Source organism: Brachypodium distachyon, chromosome 2, assembly GCF_000005505.3.
Source record: "Brachypodium distachyon strain Bd21 chromosome 2, Brachypodium_distachyon_v3.0, whole genome shotgun sequence".
NCBI classification, from domain to species: domain Eukaryota; kingdom Viridiplantae; phylum Streptophyta; class Magnoliopsida; order Poales; family Poaceae; genus Brachypodium; species Brachypodium distachyon.
Window position 1 is genome coordinate 34,563,660 of NC_016132.3, and position 19,587 is coordinate 34,583,246.

The following is a 19,587-nucleotide window of genomic DNA, read 5'->3' on the forward strand; positions in this document are numbered from 1 at the left end:
GGCTTCAAAGAAAAGGAGGCTGTCATCTGTGAAGAGGAGGTGGGAGATACCGGGGCTGCAGCGAGTGATCTTCAGGTCCCTTAGACTGGCATCCTCAATCTCCTTCGCAATCAGAGTGGAAAGCCCATCCGCCACGAAAAGGAATAAGAATGGCGACAAAGGATCCCCTTGTCTTAATCCCCTAGTAGGCTTAAAAACATCAAGGATATGACCATTAATTTTTACCGCATACCTGACAGAGCGCACGCAGGACATGATCCAGGAATCCACTTCTCAACGAACCCGAATTTACGGAGGGCCGCTTCTAGATAGCCCCAATCCACACGGTCATATTGATATGGACATGCTAACCATGGATACGACCATTAGAACCCTAATTGTTGGTGTATCTAATAACAATTATAATCAGGTGAATTCAATTATAAAATGTTTTCAATATGTTACTTGCAAAGAGGCGCAGCTACTATCTTGTGTAATCTTATTATGTAGGCATCTTATTGAACTTTACAAGTCCAAAGTGAAGATGAAGTGTGATAGCCTGCAAAGGGAGATTCAAAGTGAAGCCTATCAAGTCTACTTTCCAACAAATCAAACGGCACATGATTCGGAGCTTGCCAGAGAAAGATATCACGAATTAAAGTTGAATCCGATTCGGGTCCGAACTGTCAGAAGATCCGAATTTGTTTTAATCACCCAGGCCGCATACGGAGTCCAAATCAAACAAACAAGTACTTGTTGGAAAGGTAATTACAAGACCTTTCCAACGGATCTGGCTCCATCAAGAGATTCGACTCGTGACCGTGGCGGACAAAACAAGCGAACGGATCTGTTTTTCTGTTTCCTAAAGAGTTGTAGTTTGTTAGGAAAGTTAGAGATAGAGTTGGATTTCAGTCTCCTTACTCAAGGTGGACGAAAATATCTCTCCCTCCTCCTTTATATACCCCATGAACCCCCCTAAGGAGACTGAAATCCAACTCTATATAAAGGAGGGTTCATGGGGTATATAAATAGGAGGGAGATATATTTTCGTCCACCTTGAGTAAGGAGGCCGAAATCCAACTCTATCTCTAACTTTCCTAACAAACTACAACTCTTTAGAAAATAGAAAAACAGATCCGTTCGCTTGTTTTGTCCGCCACGGTCAGCACGAGTCGAATCTCTTGATGGAGCCAGATCCGTTGGAAAGGTCTTGTAATTACCTTTACAACAAGTACTTGTTTGTTTGATTTGGACTCCGTATGCGACCTGGGTGATTAAAACAAATTCGGGTCTCCTGACAGTTCGGACCCGAATCGGATTCAACTTTAATTCGTGATATCTTTCTCTAGCAAGCTCCGAATCATGTGCCGTTTGATTTGTTGGAAAGTGGACTTGATAGGCTTCACTTTGAATCTCCCTTTGCAGGCTATCACACTTCATCTTCACTTTGGACTTGTAAAATTCAATAAGATGCCTACATAATAAGATTACACAAGACAGTACTCTTTGCAAGTAACATATTGAAAACATTTTTTAATTGAATTCACCTGATTATAATTGTTATTAGATACATCAACAATTAGGGTTCTAATGGTCGTATCCATGGTTAGCATGTCCATATCACCTTCTGTCTTCGTCTTCGAAGGATCCGTGAGCAGGGCAGCAGGTGCATCTACGCCAGGATCTCCCTCCCGTCCGTCCACGGACAGCCTTCTCATCGCATGCGCCGCAGTCTTCGCGGCCGGCACAAGCGGGTCAGACACTGTGCGGTCAGACGACACAGCAGTCTATCCCAGAGCCACCTCCTTGGGTAGGGCCGCCGGAAGGGCGGGGGCTTGCCCCACCCGCAGCGGTAGCATGTCCAGCTTCCTGGCCGGGGGCGTGTAGTGCAGCTTCTTCTTCGCCTTCATGTGCTCGCCTGGGAGGTAGAAGCTGCGCCGGTCGAACCTCCTGTACGGCGACGCAACCTGGTCGATGGAGAACCTGTATTTCTTCTGTTCTTCTGGGATCAAGCAAGAGCGGGCGTCGTGGCCGACTATACCACAGAAATAACAGAACCGTGGCATACGCTCATACTTAACGTCGTACCTCGTCGGGCTGGTGTCTGCCTTGTCCTGGATGCGAACCTCGCTCTCGATGGGCTTCGTGATGTCGTGCTCGATCCTGACGCGGAGGAAGTCATCCCACACCTTTCCGTGGTTGTCGGCGAAGACCATCCTGACTGGACCGATCAGCTCCCCAACCTTCCTTCCGGCCACTGCATTCATCATGGGCACGGGGAGGTCGAGGATCCTCACCCACACCGGCATGATATTGATCTTCATCTCCGCGATCGCGGACTTGCCGTCGTAGGCGGCAACGACCATGACGCCCCCAGATAGGTCCAGGGGCCGCCGGCTAGGACGTGGCGGTAGTCTCCCTCGTGCATGAACTCCATGAGGAAGCGGCCTCCGGCGAACTCCTTGTATTCCAGCCCGCCGCGGAGCTGCCAGATCTCCCACAAGCGCTGGAAGAGCTTGGTGGCGCTGAAAGTGCTGGTGGTGACGAAGCGGCCGACCACAAGCCACTGGTCAGCCATCTCCAGCTTGAGCTTCTCGAAGTCGACGACCAAGATCTTGGCTGGACTAGCGGCAGGCGGGTGCCGGACCGACGTCTCCTCCTCCGGCCCCATGGCCTTCACTCCGAAGTTGTTCTCCTCCCCTTCCACAACATGTTCCTTCCCCGGTCGTCGGACGAACTCGGACGCTCCCTCTCCCACCGAGCTCCCCTGACCCTCCCCCGCAAGCTTCCGATGCTCAGCCATCTCAACTCTCCAAGGGGGGTCTGGCGGTGTGTCGAAATTCAACTGCTTCGAATGGTTCTCGACTTCCTGGTACTCCCGCCCGGGGTAGCACTCGTAGATATACCAGTGGGGGCATGCCGATTGAGATCATCCAGAATCGGCATGGAGCCGTCACCGCCAAGGATCCCGCATCCCTCATGAGGAAAACAACAGTGAATTCGGGACCGCCGATCTGCAGAGGCAACTGCCAGGATCGGCATGGAGCTGTCATCGCTGAGGGATCCGCCTCCCTCGAGAGGAAGGCAGCAGTGAATCCGGGATCGGCGATCTGCAGAGGCAATGTCGCGCCTGAACCGGATCGGATCCGGTGATGTTTCCTTCTTCACGCCCGCCATAAACGGGGGCATCAATTCCCGCCGGTTGCAACTTAAGAACGGGCGCCGGATCCGTGATTGGGATCGCGTCACCCCGCTCGCCGGCAAGGGCCACGGAGGCGGACCTCCCGCCTGTCTCCTGATTTGGTGGTGCTCGAATCAAATCCAGCATCATCTGGCGGAGTTCAGCGACCTCCGGGAGAAGATCTTCGCGGATCGGGGCAATCTTCCTTAGATCTCCACCGCTGGCGGCGTGCGCCTGAGCCGCACGGAACCAACGTCGGAGACCTTCCCTGTCCAACCACGCATTCACGTCCGGGTCCGCAAGGCGCGAGACACCCAGATACCCAGCCCCAACTGCCGGAAGAGGTGCGGCGGCCATCCGGCCGGATCCGTCGCCTTCGGAAATCCTCACCCTAACAGACATTCCGTGCCGACTCTGTCATGGGCGAGCTTCGACAGGAAACTGGAAATGGTTATTTGTAGTTCCATCTTGTTGACACACTCATTATACGGACAAAATTGAATGTTGAAAATTCTGTTCCACTACCAGTCTGGATTTTATGGGACAATTTGATGCATAACTTAAAGTTATGTTATTTTTTGACTGAAAACTGTAGGAAAGATTCTACAGTATATATATATTCCCCAGAAAAATAAATACAGGGGAAAAAGGGAGCAAAGAAAAAAGAAAAAACTGGATTTTCTTCCTTCAATCTGATTTTTTCCCCATGCATGTACTCCGATAAACTAAACTTATTATGCACTAGATATAAAATCCTAACAGTCAAATGAATACCCCAGAAATCTAATGCTTATCATCTTCTGGTTTTGTTTAAACATGCATGTCACCTTGACATAAGGAACGGGTATTGAGCCTGATGCTGCCAAAGTTGAGAGCATACGCTCTATACAATGTTTTTGTATTCTTTCTGTTCTGACTTATGTACCATTGTACTATTGAGGAACAACACATGGGAAAACCATTGAACAATCAAACAACTCTTCCTCCTAAATCAAATTTATTCCTCACAAGACATCGAGAAATAAAAATCTAAGTAGTGGCCAAGTGGGAGGGAGTGGTTGCAGTGCAAATGCTCGCAAAAGGTTGAATTCCTCGTGTTGTTATTCAATAAGCATATATGAGTACGAAAATAATGACAATAAGAAAAATATATCCAACGAGGTTGCAACTTCAAGAAGTCCAACTTTAGCCCAATTTGATTCAATCAGCATGACACCCTAATTAATGAAGGCATGCCCTGTTACGATTTGTATGTAGACACACAGAACCACAGTCAAATCATATTGGATAACTTAGGGCCTGTTTGGGAGGGCTCCATTCCACCTAAACTTCACTCCACCTCTAAACTCCACTCCATCTCAGCTCCACTTCACCTGATAAATGTGTTTGGCACAAAAATCAGCTCCACTCCACCTCTAAAATATCTTGGCACAAACATCACAGAACTTAGCAATTGCACAATTGGTGTGGATGCACTTTCGTGTAGGACCACAGAACCTAGCAATTGCCAATTGCAGAACCTAGCAATTCGCGGGATGGAGAAATCAACAAAGAACTTGCCCAGGCCGTGACAGACGAACACAGAGGGACGGAAGAGTAGGGGAAGTAGCGTTTTTGCTTCCGCAAAGGGCGGCCGCCGGACCACGAAGTGGCCCTCCACGCGGCGGCGGCGGCGCCACGGAGGAGCAGGAGCGGCGGACCTCCACGCGGCGGCGGCGGCGCCACGGAGGAGCAAGGGCGGCGGACCTACACGCGGCGACGGCGGCGCTACGAAGGAGCAGGGGCGGCGGGCTCTGCTAGGGCCGGAGATGCGCCGCCAATCCCGTCATGGGAGAAGTACAACTCGTACGGGGAGGAGCCGAGCAGGGAGATGAGGAATCAGGGAGGGTCTCGGGAGATAACGGTTCGGTCTTCATAATGGCATTGGTGGGTAATTAATCCCTACTTTAGGTGAAGTGGAGCAGGTGAAGCATCTATTTCTTTACTCCAGTAAAATAAACTAGATGAGTGTACTGTTCCACTTCACCTGACACATGAAGTTTAGGGTGTTTGGGACAACTTCACATGCTTCACTGGTGAAGCTGTGAAGTGGAGCTGTACCAAACAGGCACTTAATGCTAATAATACTTAAGTACAGTACAAGTGTACAACGTAAACAGTCCAAATCCTAAATTTGAAATTTCTAGAAACACAACACCACTTTTGTTTCTTGAGTTAATTTGTTGCATGCCTTTCGGTATCGATCCTTTGCACAAAAAACTCCTCAGTCGTATCATAATTTTCTATTCATATTCATGTTTATGCACGCATAAATTAACTACTCTTTGGTTACAGTAGAAAAATCTCGCAGATCCATGGTTAAGCCAAGAATACAAAAATTTAGTGAAAGGGAAATCTTGCCCTTGTGTGGGTTTTAATGAATGATGACAACATGGTTGATGAACTAATGAGTTACACGGAGTGTTTCAGGTTTTAGTTCCTCAGAAGAATTGGTTTAACCAACATCGAAGACCCCTAAAAATTGAAGTACAGGTACTGGCTTGAAATATGAAGAACTCAGTGAAGAACGGTGAAGAACATGAAGCGTAGCATTCTTCATAGGTCTTTCCGTAGCTTTTTCTTCATTTGAGTATAGGAACGCCGTACTATTAAGGGGGGGTTTGAAGTGTGGACCTGGTTCAGGTGAAACCTATTCTTCGTGTTCAGCTTAGGCGAAAACCATTTTCTGTGTGAGTGTTTTTCGTCGGAATGAAGAATGAAGCATTTCAGGCTTCACAGAAACTTCCGCGTGAAGTCTTCACTCTGATTTCAAATGTGTTTGAAAATCTGTCGCTTTCGTGCTTGACCACCTAATCTAACCGTTGTGAGACAAAGAGATAAAATGTGAGCTGGAGTCTCAGAGATCACTTTATCCAACGGGTCACAACGGCTAGATAAGCCGTGGCCAAGGCTATATAAGATGACCCAACCCAAAGGAGTTCGGTGGTGATCCCCAGTGAGTTGTTTTGAAGAACACCAGATAAAACCCTTAGAGCTGAACTGAGCGTGAAGAATGGGATTCCCTCTCTAGCCGAGCACTTGAAACTTGTTACTCTTGGTGATTGGCATCACCTAGACGGTTAGGAGTCAGCGTTGAAAAGCAATCAAAGATTGTGATTTGTCATCAACCAGTCTGTGAAGGTCCGGAGATCACCTCAAGATCTACCACGAGTAACTGGGCGAGACTTAGGTCTTACCTCAGGAGAATTGGATGGACTTGTGTGTCCGCGAGTCTTGTGTGACTCAGCCCCTCAACGGAGACGTAGGATTGTGCCAACAATCTGAACTTCAGAAAACAAATCCCTGTGTCTTCAGTCCTGGTGATTTCATTCCTCATCTTTTTACTCTCTGTTGAAGTATAATTGATTCTATTGTGTTCTGTCTTCATTGCTGCTGTTATAAACTTGTTCATCTTTTTTTTTTCCGCTGCTACTCTAAAATTGCTAAGTGTAATCCCTGTTGTTGAAGTACTGGGACTGTTTTCAGTCTTCGTCTTCATATTTTGAAGAAAGAATTAAAACTGGTCACATTCATCCCCAACCCCCTCTGTGACGTACTCGATCTTTCATTTAGTAACTACCACGCGCTACTCACAAAGACATATTTCCACGATCAAACAAAATCTGTCTTTTGTATCTTGGAAGGAAGGAATATCTGTCTCCATTACGCATTTCCCACGGAATAAGATGACACGCAGATTAATTTAGTTAGCATTTTGAGATTGCATCCACAAAGTGTCAGTAAAGGAAAACTAACTCCAAATTAACTTATGTCACGGTACTCGCACCTAATATCAAATTTGTTTTGCAGTCATTTAGTCAAGATGGATAGCAGTAATTTACATATATGGATGATATCGCAATCCTTAATGTTTCATATGGATTTACTTTTGACGAATGTTTCATTGTGATTTAAATAATTAACCTTTGATGAGATTTAGTGCAATTAGGGCGACTATGGTTGATCAAACATATAGAGAGGGAAAAAAACATTAACTAGAACTAGAATTCTTAGCTCACCTAACCCAATGAGGCAGGCATGGTACGTATCTGCCGTATGGATCAGATTAGGGTGAAGGCTGTATGGATCAATTTGTTGGTACAGGACGTAAGTATAAGAGATTTTCTACGCTCTTCGAGCACTATATATATACATCCATTCTCATTTCGAATTTAACAAAAAACAAAAGGTGGTGCAAAAACCTCGAGCACTATGTATCAGGTCCATTATAGTGTTGAATCCTCGATATATACCAGTATACTCCATACGATTTATACATCTGGAACTCCATTTGTTCCCTTATCTCCAAATATCCGTCCCAGCCTATTCCTTTTTCACATCTCCTTAAGTCACTAGAAATGAAATTAATAATCTGCGGTGTTAAGTTTCACACTAAGGACCGCATAGCGCAGTGGATTAGCGCGTCTGACTTCGGATCAGAAGGTCGTGGGTTCGACTCCCACTGTGGTCGGTTGGTTATTTATTTTCCTTTTTTTCTTCCTTCAGATGTTCTCGTGGGAGTAGATGGATGCTGAAAACATGATTACCAAATATTCCATACCATGAATCTGACACTGATTATTTTGCTAAATTGCTGCACAAGTTTATGCACATATTTTGTACTAGCTTAGTATAAAATTGTATTAAATCTGAAACACTTATTATGAATCAGAGAAAGTACTATTTTTTTTGGTACACACGTGTACTTATTTACAGTTGAATGATGTACGCCACGTCTCTACAAACTAGTAGTAGGCAGAAAAATGTATGTATATCACGTACGTACTGCATTAAAGCAAACACACCGAAATGAGACATGTAGCTACATGCAGCTAGCGCAGTGGAGGCCGGTAGCCATCTGTCACCGCGAAGAGCTTGCAATTGCGCCACACCGAACTCCACGACACGATATCTCTGACCCGTCCCAAAAGACCGTTTGTTTCACCTTTATGCAAACTAACGAAAGGAAATTAAGGAGTAATTTGCAGCCGAAACTTTGTTAGCGCACCACACCGCTGGAGCTCGGCACGTAGTTGTTGTAGCGTTCCTCGAGTATGCCGAAAACAGATGCTGCCTATTCCCATGAAATGAAAACAAGACATGGCACGATGATGATGATCGATCAGGCCCTGTATTCAGTAAAGGGCCCAAGCTAGGAGGCAAGGAGAAGTTGGGCAGCCATGAACGAGGCATGAATGCTATTGCTCCTTATCTCAACTGAGGACGAGCATGAAGGTTTTGCTAAAAAAAAGAAACAAGAAGAACAAGGCGGCACAATTGATACAAGCATCACCCTGTGTATGGATCATTGTTCCAAACTACTCCTTCCGTGCTGAAATAAGTGACATGGATTTGTATAAGAAGCAATACAAATCAACGTCATTTATTTCGTGACGGAGGGAGTATTTTAATTTTATCTTAGCCTAGTAAGAGGTTGGTTTGTGCACATGTCGAAGAAATGAATCTACTTCACATCTTACGACTTACTACATGCCAAGTTTTAGTGCACGTCATAAGTTCTCTGCAAACATTTATATTTTTGTGACATATAAAAAAACAAGTAATATATATTTTGAGCTTCTCATCTCCATAACATTATACAGACAAAAAGTCAACATATTTTCTCATGAAAATTTACATGTACATATTCCATTCTAATATCATTTACATGGGGTTTTGGGGGATTTTTTTTTAAATGGTTTGAATGTTTGTATGTTCTTTAAAAATAGAATATCATGTATGGCTAGAGGGTTTTTTGCTTCTTTTTTTTGCGAAGTCTATAGAGGTTTTCTATTAAAGAGAATTTATCCACATGTTAAACGTAACCATTGGTTGTCTACTCTCTTCTGGCAAAAACAAAAAAATTGGATATCTACTCTCTCTCTCTCTCTCTCATTTTTACAAGTCCTTTGGTTATCTACTCTGTACAAATTGTATTTCAATTTTTCGCTGGTTTTGATGTTTGGCCCGTCCCAAAAGACTGTACTGCCCTTCGTGCACCAAACAAACGGCTGCCTCCGAAAAGCAGGGCAGGGTTGAGCAAGCCACATCGCATCTCCCCTTCGCCTCCATAAAACCCTCCTTGTGGGCTGTGGCGTAGTGGGGCGCCTCACGGGAGTTAGGGTTCAAGGGCAGGCGGCGACGAAGGCACCGCATCTGCGCGAGGTATGATCCGCCCCCAAATCCCCCACCCCATTTCGTTTCTGTGAGATCGTGATTAGTGATCGTGTGAGCTGGGAAAAAAAGGAAAGAGAAGTGACCATTTTTCGGGAGTTTATTGTGGACGGTTTGGGGTTTCCTAATGCGAGTTCTTGGCTTTTTTTTTTTTTATAAGAGGGTTCTTTACCGATCATGACAAAAGAAAAATCATTTCTTTTTTCAATGATCTGCTTTGTTTGTGGAGGCCGGAGGGATCTCTTGAATCTTATCTTCATTTTTGTTTCCGTGTAATTTTGAAGATTTCTGGGGAGAGGAAATGGTCCTTTGTTTCTCATGTGCACAACAACTCTGAATGTTGTAAATATATAATCGATTCATGTCGTGGTGATTGGTTTCGATTGCAGAGAATTCCTGGGGAGATCGAGGAAGTGCAAGAGCTATGGGCAATTCGTGTGTTACTGGTGTGATTTCTGTCCAGCTTTGTTTTCGCTTCAACTATTTGGATCCTTCCCTTCTATAAACAAGATTCAGACTGTCCCTTGTATGAACAAAAATCAGTTGTTCCGATAACGGCAGTTTATATTAACGCAACAAGATGATGCTACAAAATAATAAATCAGAGAAGAGTTGAATTGTTGTACTAGAAGATAATCTAAATGTATTATGCCATGCAGAAGCAGATTTTCTGCCTTTTTGGCCAAAACTCCTACGGTAGCATGTTAGGGATCACTCATCACAGATAACTGGGAAAGAGGTGTTTATTTACACTGGCGTATCAACCGCCTTTTTTACAGCTGTTTTGACTCCGTAGACTGTAGTTCTAACTTGAGCTGCTACTGTGATCTAACTGTGATGATGTTACCTTGTTTTTAGTGAAATCCAACGATCCAGAGTTTTATCGTGATGGGCAGCCAACGTTCAAGTGGAGGATCGATGGTTTCTCCTCGCTGCTTGCTAAGGATCAAGGATGGACCTGCTCCAGTGTGTTTGAGATCAGGGGGCATAGCTGGTGCAATTAACATGCTAGTATTTCTTTTTATCTATTCTTACAGAGTGGCTTGATGCATGTCATGAACACACTTGTTTGTTGTCTCTCTCTTGCAGGTACTTGCAACTGAACCCAAGGGACACAAAGAGTGATGACACCGATGAATATGTTTCTCTTAGGCTTGAGCTGTCCCAAACATCTGTGAGATCCGACACGGTCGTGGAGACATATTTCAAGTTCTTGATATATGACCAGTCATATGGAAAGCACCATCAACAGAATGGTAACTTGGCAAATTGTGCAATCCTGAAAAAGGAATCTGGTTCTTTAACCTTCCTAAGCTAGTCGGCTACTAGAATCATAACCTGTTTCACAAAGAGAAAAACATCAGTTCAAACAAAAGAGAATAAGCGTCAGTTCTCTATTTATATATGCCCTACATTTTGATATTTTGTACGCAGTGAACCACAAATTTCAGCCTACAAGTACAAGCTCTGGGACCTCATGCCTGATCCCCCTCACGAAACTCAAGGAGCAGTCCTCTGGATTCCTCGTCAACAACTGCTGTGTTTTCGGTGTTGAGTTCGGCGCAGTTGTCACTGTTAAAGCTAATGGTGCGTCAGAGACACTGTTTGTTCAGAAGGTTAACAGCATCTGCAGTGATCCCAAAGTCTACACCTGGAACATTGACGACTTCTTTGCATTGAAGAGCCCAAACAACTCTCCAGAGTTTGAGCTCTGTGGACACAAATGGTGATACTGTCTTGAATTTCAATGCTTAACATGTTAATGTCAAAATTCGTTATTTGTCACTGGTTTTATACATGATCGAATTCCACTTTAACATAAAGGCTGCCATATATACTAACTCACTGTATACCACGTAAAAAAAAGACCATTGCAGTTCTTACTGATGGTTGGTGGAAGTAACTATGTGATGCTCTCCGATTTTCAGGTTCATCACCATCTATCCATCTGGAGCCGATAAGGATGAGAACTACCTCTCTTTGTTCCTGGGCATGAAGACGCCAGATACGCAGAATGCAAAGCTGGTAGAATTGAGCATAATGATCAAAGACCAGGAAACTGGCAAGCACCGGAAAGCAAAAGGTTAGCTCTTTTTCGCTCAACTAATGGACTGGTGCTCAGATACTAAATAAATAATTATCATCACATTTCCTGATTGACACACTGTTTTTTGTTGACCTCTAGGCCGGCGCCAATTCTCAAAGAAATCCCCCTCATGGGGATGGCACAAGTTCATATTGCTGGAAGATTTCAAGGACTCATCAAATGGTTATCTTGTGAAAACAAAGTGTTGCATCGAAGCTCAAGTCGCAATCATTGGTTCCTCCCAGATGGAGTAGATTATTTATCCTCGGCATATATATGCTCATGTCTGTTTAAATTGTCTGTGGTTGGACTGAATTAGGATTCTGCCTCCGTATCTTTGTTTGTTTGCTTGTGTTTGAACTACTAAATTTAGCTTCCAAAAAAAAACTATTGAACGTGTCAATCCCAAATAAAGATTCAGAAATGGGTTTGTTTCTTAGGTTGGTCATGTCTTGCTGGGAGGTCTCGTGCAGAGTGGCCAACTTTTAATAAGTAGTAAGTAGTACCGAAGCATATCCATATTAATACTTGTAATTGGCAAGTATGTACAACACAGCTAGCTTCTGGTACAGTGTGGAGAACAACCTCAACTTTTCAAGACTTTGCTCTATAACTTTACATACAATCAGCAAGTATGTACAATAAAATGATGTGATCACATCTCAATGCAGTATGCACCAACATCAAACTGCAACAAGTTGGTGATTTGGTTGGTTTCAATTGGTTCAATTCCTTCAAAAAAAAATCCACTTCAGATCACTAGCAGTTTGTCGCCGAGCTCCTTGCGGTAAAAGTGAATGAGACCTGCGCTGTCGATCATTTGCAGCTTATCCTTTAGTATCTTTGTGTAGTGGTCATCCCTGTCCTCCAAGCTTCTCATCAACTCAACCTGATAACCAGAAACAATTCAATGGTATCAGAAACTGTGTGCCCCAACGAGCAATTTCCAGAATAAGGAAGGGCAAGAATAATTCATCAACAATAGAAGTTGTACGGAACCCACCTGTCTCTGGAATGACTCAAATTCGTCGAAGCTCAGGGATCCGTCACTGTTTGCATCAAGGAGATGCATTAGCTCCATAGCATCCTTGTCCCCGGCACCAAGATCTTCCATCACCTCTGTGAGCTCCTCTATGCTGATCCTCCCATCCCCATTTTTATCTAGCAGGCAGAAAGCCTGGTTCTTGCATTCACCGCCCTGAGAATCACTAGCTGGGAGGTCTCGAAGGCGCAGAGCTGCCAACTCTGCCGCGGCCAACATAATAGCCTTGAGCCTTTTAGCCTGAGAAAAAAAAAATCAAGGAATGCTGATTCTTAGTCATGCCCCCCAAAAATTCTTTCAGCTTAGTCTAAAAAAGGTATAAAAATATTGTTCCAGCATTACATGATAAAATCTCTTTGATCAACCATCAGTAGACAAGTGTATCAATTTGCAACATAAACAAAACCTGGTCATTACCATCTAGGTTGTGAGCTCTGAACTAACTGTTTATGGCCCAATGACAAACTTGGTAAGAAGCCTCATATGCAAGATCTATTTTAGGCAAACCTTGGAGGAAGTAGCATTAAATATAACTCAACAAGTCTGTAGATTTTTTTGGTTCACTGGTTACAGCAAAATACTTATCTAGTATGTTCGAAAGCTACTTCCAGTGTGCCTTATAAAATCCAAAGGTTGTCTGTACTGGAAAAGTGGAAAGGAATGAACAGAATGAGAATTAGGCAGATGTGGCACCTCTCCAGGATCAGTAAGACCACCCTTGTAGAGAGAGTGAGACGCTTCTCCACCAATGGCAATTATGTGCATCTCCTTGGTGCGTATTTGTATCTCCATTAGTGGCCTTGTCTTTCCAGGTTCACTTACATCGATTGCCACATGCAGGCTTTGATAGCCATTTCTTTTTGGCCGTGTGACATAGTCCTTTGTCCTACCTGGTACTTCCTTCCAAAGAGTTCGAATGATTTCATGTGTCCTGTAACAGGCCCTGGGGCCCCAGTCGCATGATCCAACATCACATCGAGGGTCCAAGATTACCCGTAAACCAAGTATGTCATTTACTTCTTCTGGTTTCCGACCATCTTTTACTAACTTCTTCATAGTACTGAAACGGCTTTTGTACCGCCCTTCGACTGATATGTCCTGCACAATCTTGTTCAGCTCGTCATCAGATTTCAGTGCCTGAATCAACTGCTCCTTGTAGGCTTTTATCAAGAACTTGCACTCGGCTTCTCGGTTCCTCAACCATTGATCGACATGGTCATATGAATGAGGAAACAAGTACCGAAATGAAAGATCCTCTAACTCCAGTGATAGATCGCCCGCCCCAACAGCATGGGCAAGTGGGGCATATATCTTCATTACTTCAAGAGATTTTATCCTCTGAAGATGCTTGGGGAGGTACTCAAGGTGTCGCATCGTGTCGAGCTTCAGAGCAAGCTCCAAGATTACCGCACGGATGTCGTAGTACGAAAGAAAGAACTTTCTCAACGCGCTCACACTTTCATCGTTCAAGATGTCAACCTTCGAAGGAGCAAGCTTAAGCCTTAAGCTCTCGTGCAGTAAGTCAGCTATGCCAGTCCCAATTTGCTCTTTTACATCACTCATGTTTATAGCTCCCGCATCAAGCGCTTTCCTCAGTATGCCGGCTGAAATAACTTCCGCGTCCATCTGCCATCATGCATACAACAACAATGGGAAAGCCCTGTTAAACATGAGATCTTAAGAGCAGATGAATAAACGAAAATAATGCTTAACTGCATTATGAAAAAAAAAACAGTGCGAATCTCTTATGAATCACCATAACCTTATAGGAAAATGGAGGTGATCAGAAATTGGTAAAACAAAAAATCAACCAGGGATCAGTAGTCCGAGATAAACACTGACCATCAGTACTGTCAGTTCAATTATTACAATGATGCCCTCTAATCATGGTAGGAAATACGAATGAGCAATCAAATGGAAAGCATGATCCAAACAATAGCATTCCCTGACATAAAACTGGAGATGAACAGAGGTGGCGGTGCTATAGGGTCGCGGGCTCGGTAAGTACCTGGAGGTCGGCGAGGGTCGCGGCCACGGCGAGGGCTCGCGAGAGGGCCCGGCCGCCATCGCCATCGCCGCCGCCGCGGAGGGCGGGGAGGGCCAGCTTGAGCGCGCGGAAGAGGAGGCGCGACGAGGAGGTGGTCGCCAGCCCCTCCCCCATCCGCCCCGTCAGCTCGTTGAACGTGCCCACCAGCTCCGCCACCAGCCGCCCTCCCCCCTCCGCCGGGGTCCATGACGACGACGAGGAGGTGGACGGGGCTGAGGAGGAAGTGGAAGCGGCAGAGGCGGGGAGGCGCAGGCGGTGAAGGCGAAGCGGGCTGGGGCTGGGGCGCGGGCGCAGGCCGAGGCGGTGCTGGTGGCCGCCGGCGGGGACGGCAGCGGCGGCGGTCGCCATGGGTGGGGGCCCGCCTCGCGGGATGGATTGGGAGCCACTGGCTCGCGCTTTGCCACGTAGGATTCCTTGGCCGCGCGGGAAGAGATGGGTTTTTGATCCGAGGTTCGCTGCTTGTTCACTTCACGCCAAGTGCGGCCACATTCTGAAATTCAACTTTTCAAATTTTAAATATTGCGAAACAAAATTAAAAAAACATGGCCATATATCAGGTTATATGACATATATGCATGCAAAATCATTACTTTCTCCGTCCAACAAAGAATGTCTCAATTTTGATTAAATTTTAATACATCTATACCGTAAGTAGATACATCCAAATTTTGACAAATTTGAGACATCTTTTGTTGGATGGAGGGAGTATATACTTACCCGCAAAATAATTGGTTATATACTTTCGGTGAAAACAAAGCTTGTATTAGAACTATTTTCCTGCCGCAAATGGTATAAATAGTGTGAAGCAGGCTTGTAGCTCGGCCTCACACCAAACTACTCGATCTCACAACCTATGCTTTCATCGAATGCGATGAACTTGGTATGTATATTGATCGTCTTGCACCGCCTTATCACCACATCCTCAACAAACTATGTCAAACACTAATCCGAGGCTCCCTCTATCCCTAACCTTTACTCAGAGAAAAAATTTAGTAGCGCTATTGCACCTTGTGGTACAATCCCTCGACGAGCTCATCTTACCTTGTCTCGTAAACTCCAAGTTTCTGTGGTAATTTTAGACTTGTTCCCCGCCCAACTTTACTTTGTTGTTGAAACTAGCACATTGGAAGATTAGTCGGCCAAAATATCAGGTTCTTCTCCTACCAATATTGAATGTAACATGTTGAACTAGATCTTCATGAAAACTTGCACGATTTAGATTAGGGATATCATTTTGTTTCTTTCTCTATCAATAGAAAAACCTCCCGTCATTTCTTATTTTTGTCTCATCTCATTTGATCATCGACTCATTCTTGACGAAAGCAATGGTAGTAGCTCCAACACCAACTTTGTATGCCCAAGAGACAACTTTGCTTTCTCTTGGTTTGTGAGGTCTTGATAAGACGACCTTTGCATTCTAGGTTTGGTTTCTTTTTCTAATTTCAAAATAGCGACGATGGATGAAATTCCATTGATAAAGAGACATTTCCAACAGACTTATGAATGACGGGTCATAGGTTATCCTACCAAGGGATATTTCCAACAGACCTGTACAAGAATGAAGAATTGAATTAAAGGGCTTTGACCCTGGGAGTAGGTAATCTGTTCGTTGTCCTTGTCTCTATCTCCAATCTTTTTCTTTTTTTTGAATGGCTCTATCTCCAATCTTGGATTAGGGAAGGAGATATTCGTGGCTCTTGGCGGAAGAAAGTTCATGTTGCTGGACTACCCTTTTCCATGTCATGGAGACACCATTTGTGACATGGAACGAAAAGAGTTTCTGGGAAAAATTTGATTTTACATAAATTCAATTAACAGGGTATAAAGATTGATTAAACTGAATCAATAACTGAGAACAAAATTTCCACATAAAATAAAATAATTACATATGATTCTGAGTCAAAATCACTATCACTATATCTTATCTAAAATACAAACACACACCGTTTAAGGCGAACCGCTCATTTCAAATAACATTACAAACCAAAAGCTACACCAACTTCATGACGTAAACTGTATTGACTGTAGACGATAGTAAAACCAGCAGGAGACCATTGTTTCATGTCCTCTCTTTTTTTCAAGATTGTTCCATACGTCCTCTCGCCTAGACTTCTTCAAGGGTTCAAACCGTACAAAGGAGACAGATAAACTTAGTATTCTTCTATAGCTAAAGAGAGAGGACATAAGCGTTTGGTGCCATAAGAAATGCCACCACGGCGACGTCGCTCGTCAACAGCCGGGTAAACGTAGGCGTTTGGCGCCACTCAGTGCGCACGGGGAAGCGGAAACGAACTTTGGCAAAAACATTATCGCCAGGAGCAAAAAGCAACCAATTATGGCATAAGATCTGGTATGATATCGAATGACGATCAAGCATGCCGTGCGCTTCACACAGGCAATTTGGTCACACAGAGACAATAATCCAATTAAAATCACCTGCTTCATAGTTCTCAGGATCTTCTAAAAAACTCTGCACGATAATTCTGAACTATTAAGCAGTTGGACTTCACTCTTAAGCGGTGGTGAAACACATCGACACACACACACACACACACACATCAATAGAAGAACCATCAAACAATCCCAACAGTTTTCAAATAACGATCACGCGTGCAGTATGCTTCACACAGGCAATTTTGGCACACAAAGACAAGCAACAGTCAAAATCACCTGCTTCAGGACTCGGAATCATCTAAAACAATCTGCAAAATAATAGTACTGACTTCCCTAAGCAATTAAATTTCACTCAAGGAGTGGTGAAACACTATCAAACAAAGCAGATAATAATTCCCCCAGCGGACAGGAATGAATTATAGTATTAACACAAGCTTGACACACCAAAATGGTCCAAAACCACACAATTAAGAACACCAATAAATGTCAGTTACCACATGAACATCACATCAACAAAGATAAAACTAAGTCATCATGGATGATAGATTATAAACAATAATTTAAGCTCACATTGGCTCAGCAGTAAGTAAACAAATACCAAGGAAAGATGCTACTCAACATTCAGAACAAATCTAAATCTAAATGAGATAACTATGAGAAAACAGTACCAACAAGAATCCAGCTTGAGCACCCTAGAGCACTGTAATGATCATTTTCAAACAACCTCACATAAGTAGCTAAGCCTAAGCTAACAAATCTTTCACATAGGCGAAACCAACGTACAATACCTGTCACATCCACAGCAATTAAAGCAGCATGAAACATGGAATTAATGAACATTCACAAACCCAAACAACACTGACGAAAATCCACCCGTAGGATTGGTTGTTGTTTGAAGCCATAGCAAGACAAATGCATCACGCTACCTTTGTTGCTTCAGAATGAACTTCCTGAACACGCCATTGCAATAATGTCCATGAACATACCAAGCGGTAGACAAACATCAGGGCAGCACTATGCTCTACACTAGCAATCATTGTGCTGCCACTGTCCATAACCAATAAACCTACAAGAGTACATGTATGCAAAGACATCATCTAGCTTCAGTTCAACACACATACCTAGGACCCACTACAATCAAGCAAAGCACTTCAACGGTATGGAAGGAACTGTATGAGCTAACACAAAAATTAACCCACCAAAATAATCAACCCATGGCAGTGAAGCAACAATAATATCACTATAACCATGTAAGACATGGATATCTATCGGATTACTTACCTGCAATGAAAAGGGAGTACCAGACACTAAAAAAATCTAACACTGAATATGAGCGTTAAACATTTCAAGTCGCCGCGCCAATATCAGATCAACAAGTGCGAGAATACGATAACACGATATCCGATCAGGTAAATTAACGTCACCCAGAAGGATAGCATATTTAACCAAAATTTAAACTTGCATCGCAACAGCTCAGCAATAGGCAATCAAATATTATCCATGAAACATACTACTCCAGGTTTCAGTTTTAAAGACAAACGGAACACATATCTAAACGAGATGTAACGAACACCTCAGCAGAGTTCATGATACGGTAGGGTAAAAAAGCAGAGAGCCCCGCAAAAGCCACCTCTACGCCTTCTGGTTGTAGACGTAGGTGAGGCCGCACTTGCCGCAGTAGTGGCGGTCGAAGTGGTTGGCCATGAATGTCCCGGCGCCGCACTCGGCGTTGGGGCACTCCTTCCGGAGCCTGGTGACCTTGCCGGTGGCGTCGTCCACCTTGTAGAACTGGAGGACGGCGAGCTTCACCTTCTTGTGCTTGTGCTTTTGCTTCTTGGGCTTGGTGTAGGTCTTCTTCTTGCGCTTCTTGGCGCCACCGCGCAGGCGGAGCACCAGGTGGAGGGTGGACTCCTTCTGGATGTTGTAGTCGGCGAGGGTGCGGCCGTCCTCGAGCTGCTTGCCGGCGAAGATGAGGCGCTGCTGGTCCGGCGGGATGCCCTCCTTGTCCTGGATCTTGGCCTTCACGTTGTCGATGGTGTCCGAGGACTCCACCTCCAGCGTGATGGTCTTGCCCGTCAGGGTCTTCACGAAGATCTGCATCTTAGCGGCGGTGGGGGGGGTCGCCTCCGCGGCGGCGGCGGCGACGGCGGGGGTAGGGTTTGGGTTTGGGTTTGGGTGGAGGCTAGGGTTTCGCAGGCGGTTGTAGAGTTTGGCTTTATAAAGAGGACGCGGGGTCGTGGGCTGTCAGATCTAGGGGTTCCGGATCGGACGGCTGGATTTCGTCGAGTTGAGATCTGTTGGGCTGGGCTGGTATTTGTGGCCCATGAGTCGTGACGGGTTGGGTTGCGAGGTTCCCGCTTTCCTGCTACGGAAGCGCATGAAGAAGAACTCACAAGGAGAACACAGAATCATTCTCTCCACACAACTTCTGGTATCTACGACGAAACTAATCGTTGGTTGGACTCGGCTCTACGACGAAAATCCTTGATCCAACAACATCCACTCTAGTTGGTTCTGATGACATCAACGTGTTTGTATAATAACTATAGTCATTGGTGTTCATGCTGCTTTATTCGGCACTTCAGTAACCTGCTTGTTTCCTTGTTGCTTGCGTCTACTTTAATAAACCTTCTTTTTTTTTTGAG

The 19,587-nt window shown here is 44.6% G+C and overlaps 3 protein-coding genes and 1 non-coding gene across 4 annotated transcripts; 2 read left to right on the top strand and 2 right to left on the bottom strand.

The window, feature by feature from the left end:
- Window positions 1-7,596: 7,596 nt before the first annotated feature.
- TRNAR-UCG lies at window positions 7,597-7,670 on the top strand. Its single transcript has one exon. It is a non-coding gene; the product is annotated as a tRNA-Arg (tRNA).
- A 1,563-nt stretch (window positions 7,671-9,233) lies between these two features.
- On the top strand, window positions 9,234-11,883 carry LOC100841018 (probable inactive serine/threonine-protein kinase fnkC). The gene is made up of 7 exons (XM_003566470.4): window positions 9,234-9,364; window positions 9,763-9,819; window positions 10,232-10,367; window positions 10,463-10,629; window positions 10,808-11,099; window positions 11,302-11,456; window positions 11,559-11,883. The coding sequence occupies exons 2-7, from the start codon at window positions 9,798-9,800 to the stop codon at window positions 11,711-11,713; spliced, it is 927 nt and encodes a 308-aa protein (XP_003566518.1). The 5' UTR covers window positions 9,234-9,364; window positions 9,763-9,797; the 3' UTR covers window positions 11,714-11,883.
- Window positions 11,884-11,952: 69 nt separating this feature from the next.
- Window positions 11,953-14,965, bottom strand: LOC100831036 (probable GTP diphosphokinase CRSH1, chloroplastic). Its single transcript, XM_003568816.4, has 4 exons — window positions 14,510-14,965; window positions 13,195-14,127; window positions 12,463-12,741; window positions 11,953-12,348 (listed from the first exon to the last, which is right to left on the bottom strand). Exons 1-4 carry the CDS (start codon window positions 14,894-14,896, stop codon window positions 12,211-12,213), a joined length of 1,737 nt encoding a protein of 578 aa, XP_003568864.1. The 5' UTR covers window positions 14,897-14,965; the 3' UTR covers window positions 11,953-12,210.
- A 3,391-nt stretch (window positions 14,966-18,356) lies between these two features.
- Window positions 18,357-19,141, bottom strand: LOC100831343 (ubiquitin-40S ribosomal protein S27a). The gene has a single exon (XM_003568817.4). It carries the CDS (start codon window positions 19,040-19,042, stop codon window positions 18,575-18,577), a length of 468 nt encoding a protein of 155 aa, XP_003568865.1. The 5' UTR covers window positions 19,043-19,141; the 3' UTR covers window positions 18,357-18,574.
- Window positions 19,142-19,587: the final 446 nt, after the last annotated feature.

What these genes read in the sequence shown, in the direction of transcription:
- LOC100841018 (XM_003566470.4), top strand. Translation starts at nt 9,798, where the DNA reads ATGGGCAATTCGTGTGTTACTG. An exon ending in GGGCAATTCGTGTGTTACTG is followed by an intron (nt 9,820 to 10,231) that starts GTGTGATTTCTG and finishes CCTTGTTTTTAG; the next exon opens with TGAAATCCAACGATCCAGAG. An exon ending in GAGCTCTGTGGACACAAATG is followed by an intron (nt 11,100 to 11,301) that starts GTGATACTGTCT and finishes TCCGATTTTCAG; the next exon opens with GTTCATCACCATCTATCCAT.
- LOC100831036 (XM_003568816.4), bottom strand. Translation starts at nt 14,896, where the DNA reads ATGGCGACCGCCGCCGCTGCCGTCCCCGCCGGCGGCCACCAGCACCGC. An exon ending in CGACCCTCGCCGACCTCCAG is followed by an intron (nt 14,128 to 14,509) that starts GTACTTACCGAG and finishes GCATGATGGCAG; the next exon opens with ATGGACGCGGAAGTTATTTC. An exon ending in GTCTTACTGATCCTGGAGAG is followed by an intron (nt 12,742 to 13,194) that starts GTGCCACATCTG and finishes TTTTTTTCTCAG; the next exon opens with GCTAAAAGGCTCAAGGCTAT.
- LOC100831343 (XM_003568817.4), bottom strand. Translation starts at nt 19,042, where the DNA reads ATGCAGATCTTCGTGAAGACCCTGACGGGCAAGACCATCACGCTGGAG.